General features: G+C 37.6%; 1 protein-coding gene across 1 annotated transcript; it reads right to left on the reverse strand.

Annotated features, from left to right (window-relative positions):
• Positions 1-99: 99 nt before the first annotated feature.
• hoatz (HOATZ cilia and flagella associated protein) lies at positions 100-17706 on the reverse strand. The gene is made up of 6 exons (XM_048190040.1): positions 16379-17706; positions 15541-15576; positions 15377-15450; positions 6766-6825; positions 1409-1464; positions 100-348 (listed from the first exon to the last, which is right to left on the reverse strand). The coding sequence occupies exons 1-6, from the start codon at positions 16602-16604 to the stop codon at positions 282-284; spliced, it is 519 nt and encodes a 172-aa protein (XP_048045997.1). The 5' UTR covers positions 16605-17706; the 3' UTR covers positions 100-281.
• Between the last annotated feature and the right edge of the window lie 507 nt (positions 17707-18213).

An 18213-nucleotide genomic window follows, 5' to 3' on the forward strand; every position in this document is an offset into this window, starting at 1 on the left:
TTTGTGAACATCCAGAGAGGCGGTTCACAGTGAGACGAAGGGCGCGTGACTGAACGAACACACACAGACGATCATAACACGTCATCAACTGACAGTAACTAACACTCCAGGGGCTTTTATTTGTATAGATATGAACAAATTACATAACAGTTTACAAGTAGCCTAAAAACAAAACATCTTATATGATATAGCCTACACATATGCTCCAGGTGCATTTCTTTTGTCTACTATGGTAAAAAGACACATTATGGTGTCCATGGTGTTTAATTTCATCAATATGTTTACTGGAGCTTCTGAACTTCTTTCTGGTCCTCATCCGCTGGTGATGAAAGTGTCTTTGGAGCCAATCTTAAAAAACAAAAAATGAAAAGAAAAAAAAAAAAACACAGATGATTTCAAGTTTTTCAAAACTGAAATTGGTTTAGGTAACACTTTATTTTACAGTGCCCTTGTTACACGTTAAATGCACTTACTATAGTAAAACATTATGCATAATTACATGCAACTGACCCTAAAACAAAGCCTATTCCTCACCCTAAAGTACATGTTGTTAATTAATATTACTCAGTAATTAAATGTATAATTACACTGTAGCATACTTTAAAATAAAATGTAACCTTAGTTTATTATATTAAAACATAATTTGATATTATTTTAGACAAAATACCTAATGCATTGATGCAAGCAAACAAGTTCATCTCAGCATTATCATAATATGTGTCGTGCTGCACATTTAACTTCCCATCTGCCACACAGGCTAATGAAAGTCTTCCTACATGACATAAAGTAAAGGATTTTGCAATGATGTATTTATCAGAAAGGGAATTGTTTTGGATAATAGGACAGGTAATCAATGTCGGTTTCAGCTGTCTACAGAGCAGAGTAGAAAAGATCAGACAGATTTCAGATCAATATCTAAGCCTCAATATAAGCTTAAGTTGGTTTTCCAATAACCCTTCATCACTGGGTCTGGAAATCAATTTTAGTAGGCTAAGAATCCATATAATAATGAAAATGTTAGAAACTGTCAGTAATTCCCCTCTGTCTCTCAAGCTGACATACCATTTTCTCCCTTACCAGTTTACATGTTTAAATAATACTTGGGGGTGAGGCCCTATGTGGTTTCTCTTTTATAATTGGATGTGATCTACAGCAGCAGCATCAGCAGTGAAACAGCTCCTCGTATGCTGTCCGCAGCAGTAAATTACTATTAAGCACACGATTACTCTATTGAATGCAGTAATACATTGCATTGCACAATCACCTTTAATTATAAAATGTTTATTGTGCTGGTATCCCGATGTAACAGTGATAGATACAGTGAAAAATAATTTGCTAGATGAAATTATAATCAGGTACAGTATGTTAATCTCTGACAGAGAAAAGATAACATTTTTTAGAGGTATACCTTTTTTCTACTGGGTTGCCTTTTCTTTGTTTGTGTTGGTAGGAAATCATCTCCTTCTGTTGAATATACAGCAAACCTGTATTAATTCTGGATGTCATTAAAAACAAGGCACTTCGAAATGATACTCACACACACTTGATGAGTCTCCAGAAAACATTCAACGCATGTTTTTATATTTTCAAAAAAAAAAAAAAAAAAAAAAAATTATATATATATATATATATATATATATATATATATATATATATTTTTTTTTAATAATTTATAAACTTTTTCCTCATAGAGACCAAAATGTTGTCCCCCTGACGTCAACGTTTGTTTGATCAAAAAATACAGTAAAAAACGATCAGTTTTGATCTATTTAATTCATCATTGCTGAATAAAAGTCTTAATGAACAGTACTAGTAATGTTTATTCTTTTTGGGGGGCTGGGATGTGATGTTATCCATCTCAGTTTAGATGTATAATGTATATTTTTCAAGTTAGAAAGTTAAGAGCCATTCCTCTTCCAGAACAGTGGCCAGGTAATAATAATAATATTATTATTATTATTATTATTATTATTATTAATAATAATAATGTTTAATTTATATAGCGCCTTTCCCAAGCTCAAAGACACGTTACAAAAGCAGTAACATAATAGACAGTTGATTCACATAATCATAAACAGTCATTTCATATAATCAATTAATCAGTTAAGTGTACAGTAGACATTTGACCAGTCTAGAGATAGAAATGATTGCAGTTGCATATCATTGTACAATTACATACAGAAAACAGAGATACATAACATGGTATTAAGTAACAACAGAAAAAGGATAGTGTCAATAAGTAACAAACAAAGAATAGTAGATGCAACATAAACACACGGAACAAAAATACTCAGCTGGTAGTATAGGATTAGGATAGTGTCTGTCTAAGAACCTGTTATGACTGATAGTATTGGGTAAACAAGAAGGTTTTGAGTTGTGATTTAAATACAGAGAGTGAGGTTATTGTCCTTATAGTGCCAGTGGTAGAGAGTTCCATAGTTTTAGGTGCAATGACGGAAAACGACCTGCCGCCCATTGAAGATAGATGAAATCTAGGTACAGTAAGAAGTTCACCCCCTGAAGATCGAAGTGGTCAAGGCGGAATGTAAGGAGACAGTAGATCAGAGAGATAAGGAGGAGCAAGGCCATTGAGTGATTTAAAGGCAAGCAGAAGAATTTTGTAAGTAAAGCGAAGATGACACAGGTAGCCAATGGAGGTTAAATAAGATGGGGGTAATATGAGCAGATCATTTAGTGTGGGTTATGCTGCGTTCCAGGCAGGTTTTTGAGCCCGTAAGTCACAACTTCAAATCACGACTCACGACTTTGTAGCGTTCCAAGAAAGTCATGCCAAACTGCATAAAAGTGTAAACAAACCAGCATGGTGGACTGTATGGGGCTTATGCTCATTAACAATTATTTCTATCGCCAAAGGTGCTTACTCCTTGCTTATTTGAGGGAAACAGAGGAGGAAAATGGCACATAAGGCAAGAGAAGCTGTTATTCCTTTTATTTTATGTTATTTTACCGTGCACTTGCTTAAACACCGCATCCGTAGGGGCTGCCATTGTTGTTTCGCGGGCTATGTGACGTCAGAACCCGTAACTGGGAATACATCGATCTAGTACGAGTTCACGGGTGGGAAGTCACGGGTTTGACTGCTGTTCCAGTGCACTTTCACGGGTAGAAGGTTGGAAAAACACGGGTTACGGGTTGCCTGGAACACGGTATTAGGGTGCAGCAGAGTTTTGGATGTATTGTGTGGCAAGGGGGGCATGGTTCAGCGAGGTCTGTGACTGGAGAGAGAGTCAATAGACAAGTGGTGAGTATAAGAGGGTCAAGTACAAATGACAAACACCTGTGTCTTGTTTCAGTAATTGGTGTTAAGAGACCATATAACCACCTGGGAAAGGAAGAGGAGGAGAGGGACTGGCTGCAGACCTGTGGTGCTGGACTGTTCATTGAGAGCTCTGGAGAGCGGGACGTTTGATTTCAAAGGACTGAGTTTGACAGCGCAAGTAGCGCGGATTTATGTTCTGTTTTGGATTATTGTTTATTGGAAATAAAAACCACGAGTCTCAGTCAAAGCCGACCCTGTCTTCTTCCTTCATTTTATTTTAATCGTGTTACATATTGTAAACAAGAGATGAAGTGCAATGGTAATCCAGCAAAAAGAGCATTACAGTAGTCGAGGTGTGATGTAATAAAAGTATGCACTAATGATTCAGCATCTTTTGGGGAAAAATAAGAACGAAGTTGGGCTAAACGGCGAAGCTGGAAAAATGCATCTTTAGAAAGTTTACTAATTTAAACATCCAGAGTCAGTGAAGGATCCAGAGTAATGCCTACATTTCTGACAGTAGCAGAGTAGTAGCATCAAGGTTGAAACTGGGAACATTTACTACATTTTTTGTTTGAGATGGGGGGCCAGTAATTAAAGTTTCTTTTTTGCTCAAAAAATTGGAATTTAGCTAGGCCTTTAGCTCATTAACACAGGTAGATAGTGATGTGGTCTGGTGAGTAGAATCTGGTCGGCAAGCAGTATATGCTATGTGATGCTGGTGGAGGAGAACATTTTCTTACTTGCTCCTCCAAAATACCCAAAAGTGTCTCCAAAGTATTTAGATCTGGTGACTGTGCAGGCCATGGGAGCTGTTCAACTTCACTTTCAAGTTAATCAAACTATTCTGTCACAAGTCTTGCTGTTTGTATTGGTGCTTTATCATGCTGATAAACGGCACCGCCTTCAGACTACAATGTTTGAATCATTAGGTGCAAATGGTCCTCCAGAATGATTCGGTAGTCCTTAGCAGTGACACACCCATCGAGCACAGTAGAGAATGCCATGATATGCAGCCCAACCATCACTGATCCACCCCTGTGTTTCACTCTGGGCACACAACATTCTGGGTGTTAAGCCTCTTTGGGGCTTCTCCACACCGTAACTCCCATGGATGTGGGAAAGACAGTGATGGTGGACTCATCAGAGAACAATACATGTTTCACATTGTCCACAGCCCAAGATTTGCACTGTTGGCACCAATGAAACAAACATTTTGCATTGGCATGAGTGGCCAAAGGTTTGGCTATTGCAGCCTAACCATGAATATTTATTCTGTGGAGCTCTCGACAAACAGTTTTGGTGGAAACAGAAGAGTCGAGCTGCACATTTAATTCTGCAGTGATTTAGGCAGCTGTGGTTTTATGTTTTTTTGGATACAATTTGGGTAAGAACCTAGACATCCCTTTCAGACAGCTTCCCCTTGTGTCGAAAGTTACTCCGGTTGAATGTGGTTTGTCCAATGTAGTGGTATGCCAATATTGCCCTGGATACCATCGCTCTTCATACACCACAAACACTTGCTGTCCTGGTCACAGATGAGCCAGCAAGACATGCAACAACAATTTGTCCTCTTTTGAACTCTGATATGTTGCCCATTATGTTGTGTGGATTGCAATATTTTATGTACTATGCTATCGCTCTGCTGCTTCACACTCTGACTGATTGGCCACTAGGCCATGCATATACAGTATCTTACAGAAATGAGTACACCCCAAAGTGAAAATGTCCAATTAGCCATTTTCTCTCCCCGGTGTCATGTGACTCGTTAGTGTTACAAGGTCTCAGGTGTGAATGAGGAGCAGGTGTGTTAAATTAGGTGTTATCACTCTCACACTCTCATACTTGTCACTGGAAGTACAACATGGCACCTCATGGCAAATAACTGTTGCTCTACATAAAGATGGCGTAGGCTATAAGAAGATTGCCAAGACCCTGAAACTGAGCTGCAGCACGGTGGCCAAGAACATACAGTGGTTTAAAAGGACAGGTCCCACTCAGAACAAGCCTCGCCATGGTCGATCAAAGAAGTTGAGTGCACATGCTCAGCGTCATATCCAGAGGTTGTGTTTGGGAAATAGACATATGAGTGCTGCCAGCATTGCTGCAGAGGTTGAAGGAGTGGGGGGTCAGCCTATCAGTGCTCAGACCATACGCCGCACACTGCATCAAATTGGTCTGCATGGCTGTCATCCCAGGAGAAGGTCCTCTTCTAAAGATGATGCACAAGAACAAACATTTTACTGAAGACAAACAAGCAGACTAAGGACATGGCTTACTGGAACCATGTCCTGTGGTCTGATGAGACCAAGATAAACTTATTTGGTTCAGAAGCGTGTGTGGTGGCAACCAGGTCATGGTCTGGGGCTGCATGAGTGCTGCCTGCACTGGGGAGATACAGTTCATTGAGGGAACCATGAATGCCAACATGTACTGTGACATACTGAAGCAGAGCATGATCCCCTCCCTTCGGAGACTGGGCCGCAGGGCAGTATTCCAACATGATAACAACCCCAAACACACCTCCAAGACGACCACTGCCTTGCTAAAGAAGCTGAGGGTATCTAAACCCTATTGAGCATCTGTGGGGCATCCTCAAACAGAAGGTGGAGGAGCACAAGGTCTCTAACATCCACCGGCTCCGTGATGTCGTCATGGAGGAGTGGAAGAGGACTCCAGTGGCAACCTGTGAAGCTCTGGTGAACTCAATGCCCAAGAGGGTTAAGGCAGTGCTGGAAAATAATGGTGGCCACACAAAATTTTGACACTTTGGGCCCAATTTGGAATTTTTGACTTAGGGGTGTACTCACTTTTGTGGCCAGTGGTTTAGACATTAATGGCTGTGTGTTGAGTTATTTTGAGGGGACATTAAATTTACACTGTTATACAAGTTGTACACTCACTACTTTACATTGTAGCAAAGTGTCATTTCTTCAGTGTTGTCACATGAAAAGATGTGAGGGGTGTACTCACTTCTGTGAGATACTGTATAGGCATGAAACCTTCAACACTATTGGCTAGTGTTTCAGTTTCATTTTTCCAACCCATTGTACATACATAGACTGGCCATTCTAAAAACAACTGACTTCAGTTCAACTTATATTAGCAAACTAGGTTTGTAAGGTACTCAGCAGGGGCTGGATAAAGCACCACTACCCCATAATAATCAGGCTGCTCCCCAGAGAGACATCAAAGTCTTGAGGAAGCCCACCCCCTCCTTTACTCTCCTCCTCTATAGGGGAGGATGCCCTAAGAAATGCTGAGGCTCTAGGGAAAAAGTGCTGAGGAAGGGAGAGAGAGCACTCTAATGAATGGGAGAGAAATAAAACACTTGGCTGTCTGAGGAACCCTGTCCTGCAGCATCCAAATATGCAATGGCTGTGTTAGCAGAGAACCTGAGATGAGGTTAAGGCTGATACAAACTGAACTGAGAGACCTGAGGGGATGCTTTAATTTAATGGGGCCAAGCACTTTATTATTCTTACCTTAATTCGCTCATTCCTCTGCTTTTTCAGAAGGGCAATAATCTGGTCTCGTTTCTTGGCCTAACACAAATATGAAATATGAATGAGATTTATTGCCAAGCATGTTTACACACACAAACATGTCTTGGTGGCAGAAGAAGCTTCCATTGTACACTGCATAACAATTACTGCAGTTATTTATCAACACCTACATTGATGCCCATCAGTAAAAGATGGTCCGTGATACATGTAATTGTGTCGAGTATAACAGCACTCCTGAATATGCAGCAGCTGTCTGAGTATATTCCAGCCGACAGCTGCACTTACTAAACAAGCCTCATAATTTTGATTTAATGCCCATAGTTTCTGGCTGCACTTTAATGTCATTAAATCCATTACATGCTTGTACTCTGTAACTATTTTTCAAGCCAGTGTCACTTTATGGCAGGTTAGTCAGTTATAGTAATGTAATGTAATGTAATGTCTTTGTTGATTATTATCAGCCAATGTAAACATCTGTCATTTTGCAGTCTGCTAAAACATAATTTTCCACATTGAAGTAAACACTACAATCAACATATGGATTGACATTAACTTTTTTGCTCACCAGCCACTGTGGCTAGTGGTTTTCCAAAGTGTCTAGCCACTCAGCATTTTCACTTGCCACAATTTTGACTGATACCATGGGGAAAAACTGCCATAAAGAAATTTTTAATATTATCTCATAATTTGGCAGCAGGTCTATTAGGGTGGGGGGTGAAAATACTGACGTGCCTAAGACATTTGCACAGTAGTGTGTGTGTGTGTGTGTGTATATATATTTATTATATTTCTGTAACCCCTTAACTGTCATTCCCATTTTTGGGGAATGGACCCCAACTTAAATTGTTTTAAATCTTGAATACTTTAGCACAGACTTAAGTTTGGTCTCCTTATAAAGGGGACACTTGGTAGATTATTTTAGAAGTGAACATAACATAAGGACACTTCCATTTCGATATAGCCTATGGTTTGTGTGACCTGAACCATTTATTTCCATAATGTTCATACAATTTATGAAACTAACATCCTATTCAGATGTAGTATGGGCAGAATGGCAGTATTTGGTTTGAATTCAACCTTTAACAAACATAAAAGACATGCAAAAAGAACAAGATTTTTCATTTTCATTGCTATTTGAAAATAAATGTCTGAACATGACTTATGAGTCTGAAAATATTGTTGCGAATCAATAAATTATTGTTCCTCTGTCATTTGTCTTGGAAATCAGAAAATAGTGTATAGTTTGTCAATATTATTTTAAGTTTAGACTAAGATATTATTGTTTTAAGTATATAATTGCAAACGTTCTGCTAGTGCGACAGTTAAGGAGTTACAGAATTTTTGAATTCAGCCTCAAATGCTTCTTTGACAGTGCAAAGCCAGATTTTACGTATATGTATAACCCTTTGATGAGTGATGGGAATAAGGTTGATTAGCTAAGAGCAATCTAATAAAATGGATCTGTCCTCCAGAGGGCCATCCATCTTGGGGTTTCCGGGTTGATTACTCACAGAGTGAATGTAGACATTACAGAAAGGGCACTGCCCACTGAACTGCTCTACATGCTATCTTCAGATGCAAGGAGATGAATGACGGACCAAATTGTGAAGAACACATTAAACACCAGTTTATATAGAATATGGAAGGCTAGAGTATACAGCACATGGTAGAGTTGTTACAAATGATTCCTTTATATAGACGGTCACATGTAATTACTTACTCAGACGTTACGCTGAAGCTTAAGATCATGCTGGAAAACATGATCATCAGGTTTTAAGCAAACTTGTGGAATTAATGCACACCGATTCTTGTTGAACATAACTATTTTGCGAGTTGGCAGTTTTGTATAAAATTGTACAATGTGAATTGTAGTAAAACGTTTGATTTTTAGACAGAAAGTAAGCATGAACATCTACACTAACACATAAGCAGATCATATGAAAATCTATGAAAGAGATGAATTCATATGAATTAACCACCAATTCGCCAAAACATAAAAAAAACTTTTTTTTATGAATTGCCATGAGATTGTGTTGGCAGCTTGAGTGCTGCTTTCATTAGGGGGGACATAAGAATTAAGGGTTTTTACTTTGATTTTTCGCGGACAGACAACAACATTGTCAAAATGATCCCTGTTCACACGGATCCGCAAAAACGATTAAAAATGCTGTATTATGCTGCCAGGCCAGTAGTTGGCGATGTCACTTTGTAAAGAAAAACTACGCACCTATAGACTGAACACATAATACACATGCGCATGATGTCTCAGTTTTCACAAATTTGCGTTTTTGTAGTTACATGGAGACGGTATCTTTTCAAAAACTTGCACTTTGAATCCCATTTTCAAAAGTTTGCATTTTCAGGCCCCCAAAATGCAGTTGTCGTGTAAATGAATGACCAAAATGCATAACATTTTAAGTTTTTAGCTGAAAACGATGTTGTGTAAAGGCCCCAGTATTCTTCAAACAAAGTTCTTTTTCGTTCTTTGTTTAGGGGTAAAACGAAGTTCAAAATGCATGACCAGCGATATACTGTAAACGAACATCTGACACCGCCCACACTGATGAGAGCGACGGTTAGATGAATATGTAAATACGTGCTGCACTTTCTTCTCAGTAACAAAATAAACAACAAAAATGAGAAAACTGCAAGCATTTTTATAGAAAGCATAAGAAAAGCATCTGATCATAACAACATTGGTATGTTAGCACGAGTAGCGCTCCAGTCACGTCACGTCTTCATATAGCACTTTATTTAATAGATTGCTTAAAATCAAGCAGCTTTACAGTATCAAACATGGAAAACAGTGTTAGTGCTTCATTTTTTTACAAGCACAACTTCATTTAGTACTATAAAGCAGCTATCCAGTGTGTTCATGTTTTCACCTGTGGAGATCTTACCTCGACGAACTCAAACACACGAAATGAGTCAAAGATGTGGTCCACGTGAGTGAAGGCGGAGTCTCAGCGCACACCTCCTATTACGTTAATGTCACTGACCAATGGTAGTACGAAGGTGTTTTGCAGCTGCAGCGAACTTTTCCTGAAAGTTTGCTTTGGCAAGCCGTTTTGAACTTCCAAAAAGAACTTCGTTTTGGCCTGATTTTGTTTGAAATTATGTCACATCAGATCGTTCTTTGATTTCGTTTGAAGTATACCGGGGCCTTAAATGGCCCCTAAAGCCCTGGATACACTGCAAGATCATTACTTTATCACACTGTGCGACATGGATCTACTAAACTTGGGTACGACATGCATGTAGACTGTATGATGACGACACCTAATGACTCGTAGGCTACGATGCAAGTTTCTATAGCATAAAACGTCATCAGCATGTGCTAATGGTAAACAAAAATACCATGTTGAATCACACTTTGGCAGTTGTAGTTTTTATGTGTGCTGAAAAAAAGGAAGCAGCTGAAGAAGAAGGGAAAAGAGCTTGAGGTAAGCAGTTTTAAGTTTTAGCGCCACGTCGCTTTGATTTCATGTCACGTTTTTATTGGCTGGTCAGTAGACGTAGGTCGTAGCAGCAAACACACTGGCCCTCATTTATCAAACGATCGTACACCATAAAACTGTGCGTACGCTCATTTCCATGCAAAATTTGGCATTTATCAATATGAGCGTGAGCGGTGACTACGCTCAAATCTCATGTCAGGTCTCAGCTCGTGTACGCACATTTTTGAGTCAGAACTGAAAACATTTAGTTTATTTTCCTGACCGTCAATCACTCACTAACCGATCATTAACCATTAAATGAAACGGTTAAAATGTCAAATTAAAATTAAATTAGAATAGATGAGTGTCTTAAAATACCACAAATGTGGTTTTTGTTTTTTGTTTCCAGGGATTTCGCTTTGGATGCGCAAATGGCAACAACAGAACATAAGGATTCACACATCATACACCTGCAATGCAGAGAAAAACAGAATAATATAGCCTACAAGGAATAAAAAAAAAGGACTACACAAAATATATTTAACTGAAATAATTAACAGATTAACAAAACAAAAGAGAACAACTGTGCATCAAGTATAGGGCTAGTACAGGCTACGCTCATTTGATGCATTGTATTCGTTTTCTTTATTTAATTAAAATGTTTATCTTTATTTTATTAAATCCAAGTGATCGCGCGGGCGCCTCACTCACACGCAAGCGCAACATATCGTTTCAAACGTTGCTAATTTTACATTTTAGCCATTTATCAGCAAACTAAAATGCAGACAAAGTTAATACTCCTCAGTTTAATGGTCTGCTATCCAGTAGGCGTGCGCAACGCCCAACCAAACACATTTTTGCGCATGTGAAGGATGATGTTTTCATGTGATTACTTACTTTTCATGGCCGGGTTACGTTTCTCTGTGTCTTAAACTATAGGCTTCAAAAATTGGGGTGTGATATTTAAATTACGATTGTTTTCAGCTGCCACATTTATCAACACCCGTTCATTCATGCGACAGAATTGGCCGCATGCGAAAGTTTAATGAATCACACGTGAGCATTGTTGTTCAGATGTATGCTGGTTTCTACGTTCGTTTGATAAATGAGGGCCAGTGTGCATTGATCATGCTGATTTTCTGACACTGTCAGAAAACTATCGTAGGCTATCTTTGGTCGCAAGACCGGGAAAACAGCCATCTTTGAACCTTTCTCACTGTACGACATAGGACCACCGATTAAGAACCACGATCACAGAAATCGCCACGATTGTTTCACGATGGCAATCTTTTGTCTGGAACAGCCAAAAATTGTAAAGTGTATCCTGGGCTTAAGACATTTTTTCAATTCGACATTCCATATACTGATAATATAATTTGCAATTTAAAATAATTATTAAAAATAAGAAAAAAATAATGTACATTTTACCCCAAAATTGTGATAAAAACAAAATTTGTGGACTTACATGCATTACATGTCATTTACCATTGAAGAACTAAAATGTCTCTTCTCTAATTTCAGCTTTGTGTCACAGTAATGATCTTCTTCTATGAATAAATTCAGAATATCATATTTGGACATTTTGCATAACCACATAATAATGACCAAAGTTTTAAATAAATCTTAATGCACATCAGGTTCTGTGGCAAATGCGGTTTCCTTCTGTCTGTAAAGCAAAACAAGTTTCTTGTCCCAGCATTGCCCCCCAAAAGGAACAAATCAATGCTTCCTTATTCTTGTACGCAGTTGAATTGATCTGCAAGACCAATGATTTCCTGCTAATCCGATTAGTAGATGTGGTTAGTGCAGTGTTGGGAGAGAAAGTAGCTATGTGGAGAGATTCATCACTGCACAAATGTAGGGCTTAAGAGCGTCTAAGCAGGCTCTTAAGGATTCTGCCTGCTGGATAGCATTACAACTGACTCCTCTGCGAGAAAATTTACACGAGTCAGACAGCGATGGAAACCTTTAAATTAAATCTGCAAACTTATTGGATACCTCTGTTTGAAAGCTCAGAAAAGAGTACAATCAATCAGCATAACTCCCTGGTAATACGAAGCACAACATATCAGGTGCTTCAACAGCATAAATGGTGCAAGGATGCATTACTGTACAACATCAAAATTTAAGGTTATGGGTGTGTTCAAATTCCTAGCATTAAAGTATCAGCACTGGTAATAGTGAAGCTTGCTGTAGCACCATTAAAATCTCTACTTTTATACTAATTTTATTAAAATCTCAACTTTTAAAGTTCTATTTTATGTTGTTATCTTAAATTATCTGTGATGCTCCTCAGATAGACTACTCGTTCTGCTAATGCGGTGTGCTGAGCACTACTTTAAAACTGCAAAACCTGCCAGATCCACACTTAGAAACCCTGCTGATCTCAAATCATCTTTCATCAGAGATCTATAACTGGCCTCCACAGGCTGGCTCATTAGCTTTTTATGCAGCAATGCACTGTCTAGAATTAAAGATCACAGCAAAGGGAGAATCAAGACAAGCTGGGGGAAACTAGTCCACAAACCTGATCACATGTGTATTTTCAACAAACTGAATAAAACAGCTGTTTTTTGTGATGTAAAACAAAAAAAAAATTATATCAAATATTCTGTATTTTAACAGAATCATGTAAAAATGAAAACCTATGCAATGCCACTAAAAACCAAAGTGAAACATCCTCACAATTTAACAGATCTGGAAGGTTTTTGCAAAGAAGAATGGGAAAATATTCCCAAGTCAAGATGTGCCAAGCTGATAGTCTCTTTGGACAGGAGTCTGAGTGCTGAAATAAAACCAAAGGGTGCTTCAACTCTATTAGTTCAGGGGTGTGCACACTTATGCAGAAAGCTATTCCAAGATTCTTATTTTTATCTTTTTTTTTTTCTCTGTCACTTTGGTTTTCAGTGGTATTGCAAAGGTTGTAATTTTTAACAGGGGTCTGTAGACTTTTTACAGTATATTCACCTTATTTTTCAGGTAAGAGTGGGCACGGGCATTTGTAAATTTAATGTGTCTTGCTTCCGGTGTCATTCGCTTCCAGTTATTTTTAGTTGTATAAAACAGCTCGATTTGCTGCTTGATATTGCAAACTGGTATTTCTTGCAGTATTATTTTAATGTATTGTCTTAATTATAAACACGCTGGTTTGTAGTGCAAACAGTTTTACACTTTCATATTCTTCTTGTTATTTCCCTATAGCAGCTAATAAATTGGAAGTCTCACACATTCACAGAAAACACTCTTCTTCCGCATTGAAAAATAAGGTGGCTAGATGTGTAGTGTACTGAGCTTGTGGACCTGCCCCTCACATCTGTGTTGCAACTACCTTAAGGAAATGTCATATTGGAGCTGTGGTGCAATGGTCAGCACATGTGCTATCAACATGTACAGCAAGTGCCACTGTCTTCATGAAAAAAATATTTTTTTTTTTTTTTCCTTCTCCAAAACACGTTGGCCACAATTATTGGCACCCCTAGAATTTTTTAGGAGTAAAATATCTCTGAAGTATATTCCCATTCATATTTACATTTTTTTAGCTCACCAGGGTGATCATGAACATGAAATTGTTCAGCCATGACTTCCTGTTCCACAGGAGTATAAACATGAGGAAACACAAAGGCCAAATTCCCTTAATTATTCATCACAATGAGTAAAACCAAAGAATATAGTTATGATGTGCAGAAAAAGATTGTTGAGCTTCACAAAATAGAAAGTGGCTGTAAGAAAATACCTAAAGCATTGAAAATCCCCATTTCCACTATCAGGGCAATAATTAAGAAGTTCCAATAAACTAAAGATGTCACAAATCTGCCTGGAAGACGATATGTGTTTAATCGTCCTAATGCACAGTGAGGAGGAGAGCGGCCAAAGACTCTCCAAGGATCACAGCTGGAGAATTGCAGAGATTAGTTGAGTCTTGACTCTCAGAAAGCCTAAAAAAAATATCAAAAGGACCTACATCCCCACAAGTTGTTCGGGAGGGTTTCAAGAAAAATCCTCTGCTCTCATCCAGAAACAATCTCCAGCATATTCAGTTGTCAGACAAGACTGGAACTTCAAACGGGACCGGCTTCTATGGTCAGATGAAACTAAAAAAGAGCTTTTTGGCAGCAAACCCACCAGATGGGTTTGGTGCACACATGGATAAAAAGTGCCCCATGCCCACGGTTAAATATACTGCTGGATCTTTAATGTTGTGGGCCTATTTTTGTGCTGGAGGTCCTAAACATCTTCAGATACATGGCATCATGGATTCTATCAAATACCAACAGATAAAAAATCAAAACCTGACCGCTTCTGCTAGAAATCTTATAATGGGCTGTGGTTGGATCATCCATCGGGACAATGATCCAAAATAAACATCAAAACCAGCACAAAAATGTGTAACTGAGCACAAAATGAAGCTTCTGCCATGGCCATCCCAGTCCCCAAATCTGAACCCTAAAGAAAATGAGTGGAGTGAACTGAAGAGAAGAAGCACCAACATGGAGCTGGAATCTGAAGGATCTGGAGAGATTCTGCATGAAGGAATGATCTCTGATCTCTTGTCAGGTGTTCTTCAAACTCATCAGGCATTATAGAAGAAGACTCAGAGCTGTTCTCTTGGCAAAAGGAGAATTGAATAAAAGGGTGCCAATAATTGGGGCCAACAGGTTTTGGAGAAAAACATTTATTTCATGTGATTTCCCCCCCCACTTTCAATTCTTTTCCTTCAATGAAAGGTTAGATTTTTGCTAATTTTATAAATTAAAGATCAAAAGGATAAACAATGCAGATTTATTTTTTACAGTCATCTATGATCATATTTATCAAGGGTGCCAACAATTTTGTCCATGACTGATATATATATATATATATATAAAATGTTAGGTGACGGGTAGGTTTAGGTATAGAGTAGGGAAGGACGATAGTAAATTGAGTCAACATTTAGTCTCATATAAAAGATTTTGTCCTTGTGGGGTTCTATATATAGTGTTTACATAGAATACATTTACATATAATCACTATCTATGTGTGTATATTTCTGCTGAGGGTAAAAAGGGTTGTATGGTAGAATTCAGCAGAATAAAACACAGTATTTTTATTCAAAACAGTTTAATGAAGCTGGTTTGTTAACATCAAACTCATGAGCAGTGCCACTGAGGCCTCACCATCTCCATGTATTTCTGTCTCTCCTCTTGCTTTTGCTTCATATAAACATCCTGCTGGATTTCATCATCCCTCTCTACCAAGAAAACAAACAGGTCAAAACAGATTACATTTAATAATAACACAATACAATACACTTATGATTAATATAGGCTACTATACTTACTTGACCATGACTCTTGCTTTGAGGCAGCATCTGTGGCTACAAATAAAATAACAGAAGATCATTCTTCTTTATCTTATTTTATTTAAATTCCTTTCATGCTCCAACACAAATTTGGAACAATATTTGGAGCAGTGGTCTCAAACTCAATTCCTGGGGCCTGTACCATGAAAGTAACTTGACTTTTAGCGGTGTTCATGATAATTACTTAGAATGATTTTATGATTTATATATGATTTATATTATATTTATCAATTATATATATACACACACACACATATATATATATATATATATATATATATATATATATATATATATATATATATATATATATATATATATAGTATTATTAATCCATTACACAAGCGATTTTAGTTTAATAATTTTAGTTATGTTACCAACAAAGCCGGATTGGAGTGGTTTGGTTTTGTCAACTCGAAACTAATCCTATAACCCTGAGTTTGTTCAACTACCATCATGGTACAGGCCCCTGGAGGGCCACAGCTCTGCACAGTTTTGCTCCAACCCTAATCAAACACCTTATCTAGCTAATCAAGGTCTTCAGGATTACTAGAAACTTCCAAGCAGGTGTGAGCTGGAGCTGGTTGGAGCTAAACTCTTCAGAGCTGTGGCCCTCCAGGAACTGACTACAATTTACAGTTTACGACAAAATATAGGCTACTTTTAAGCACATTGCCTCTAATGGTCCAATTAGAAAAAGCACTGCAAGCACAACATTAAAGGTTTTTATGCGTTTCACATCTCATTCATACAAGTTTGCAATGCACTTAAAGACAATTGGCACGTATAAAATACATTTACTGAACGTTACACTTACAGTGCGGGGTCTTCGCAACTTTTAACCGCTGCCTGATGTCAGCAGAAACGAGACGAGACTCTATTGGAGGCTGTAAGGAAAGGGAGTTCCAGAAAACCTTCGCATATGACACATCTTCTTGCGACGCTCCATCAAACACTGTATACAGTTTTTCGATTTCTGCAAGACTGTCTAAAACCTCTTCGTCAAGTTCTTCAGTCATTAGCGAGCTTTCTGTTCTAGCCATTGGTAACCAGCCATGTGAGGATGTGTTACGGTTGCCGTGGTGACTAAACGCTCACTAGTAAACGGAAGTGCGGGAATTATAGTAAGGAAAGAAGACAGGCAACGCTGCAAAATATTCATAGTTTTAAAAGTAATAAAATAAAAATAAAAAATATTAAAGAAAACGTTCTCTTTTAACAGTAAGTTTAAGTTAGGCGAGACAATTTAACAGACAATAATGTTTTTATGTAATTACTTAGCCTAATTGTAGAATGTAGCTAGAACTTGATGCACAATTTGTTTTGAGTAAAACGTATGAATGATCAAATAGTTTGCAATGATTTTGCAAAAAATAATTTTAAGAATAATTAATAAGAAAATTAATAAGAATAATTTTGCAAATCTGTATTATACCCAACAAGACAATAGCTAGCCTACTCGTTATTGTGTAGCCTACATGTTTTTGTAAGAACTGAATTATAATATAAGATGAAAAACAGTAAAATGGCGTTTCATTCTAGTTGTTTCTTATTATTATTGTAATCTATGTTTGTTATCTTGATAGTGTTTTGTCTTTATGTAAGTGTGCACTGTCTAGCCTACATGTTTATAACCCACAGTTCATAGAAAGCAATTTTGAAATGTATATAGCCTAGCCCATGCGGCCTGTACCACCTGTACTTTTATTATCAAGGACAAGCCAAGGTTATATTATATTTTAAGGTACAAATCATAATTAAGCAGTATAAAGATATATTAAATTAATGTGACATATAGGCCTACAGTTAAGTGTAAATGCAGGCACCAAAATAAAAACACTTTTTACAGTAAATATCTGCCCATCACTGCAATTTCTTAAATGTAAATTTAAAATTAACTGTAATTTTAAAATTATTATTATTATTATTTTTGCGGAGGAAGATTTTTTTGAACTCAAAAGTTGTCAGCTGACAAATTCAAATGTTACTGAAAAAAATATTTATAGAAAAACAAAGCAATAGCCTACCGCTAACTCTAATCTAATCAATAGACAAATTAGAACAAAGTGTGATATGTTTCACTTTATTTTCAGATGAATGTCACTGCAAAGATCACATATAAAACACAGCAAAAACAAATTGTTGTTTTACAACTGGTCTTCACCTGGTAGTGAGGTTAGTGATTACTAGCTATAAGGATTGTAATCAACTAACTACACTGCCTGATGACCACACAGTATAGTCTCTGGCAGGGTCCATTTCCATCACTGCTTTATCCTAATGTCTCCTGCAGAACCTCATGCAGAGTCATGCAGACCTGCATCTCACAAAAGCTGTACTTTAAATTACAAATAGACCAATATGATACATAAACACTGTCAAATAATTCTATCAGCTCTGTGTTTCCTTGTAGGTCGTTGTGTTGGCAGTATGGTTAGTGATTGTAGATTATATAAAACAATCAGCTAACAACACTGCCTACAAACCAACCCCAACAGGTTAATATATCAGCACATTATTCTGTTTGTAGGCTACTGCATGTAAACCTAAAGGGAAAAGAAACAGCAAAGTCAGCAAAACAAATAATAAATTGAAATAGGCCTGTAGGCTAAAACTATAATTTATGCTACATACCCAAAATCGAAGAAACAA

Source organism: Megalobrama amblycephala, linkage group LG4 (genome assembly GCF_018812025.1).
Source record: "Megalobrama amblycephala isolate DHTTF-2021 linkage group LG4, ASM1881202v1, whole genome shotgun sequence".
Lineage (NCBI taxonomy): Eukaryota > Metazoa > Chordata > Actinopteri > Cypriniformes > Xenocyprididae > Megalobrama > Megalobrama amblycephala.

Excerpts from the sequence above, each read along its gene's own strand:
- hoatz (XM_048190040.1), bottom strand. The coding sequence starts at position 16,604 with ATGGCTAGAACAGAAAGCTCGCTAATGACTGAAGAACTTGACGAAGAG. Across the intron at positions 15,451-15,540 it reads AAAGCAAGAGTCATGGTCAA|AGAGGGATGATGAAATCCAG; the intron begins GTAAGTATAGTA and ends TTTTCTTGGTAG. Across the intron at positions 6,826-15,376 it reads GACAGAAATACATGGAGATG|GCCAAGAAACGAGACCAGAT; the intron begins GTGAGGCCTCAG and ends TATTTGTGTTAG.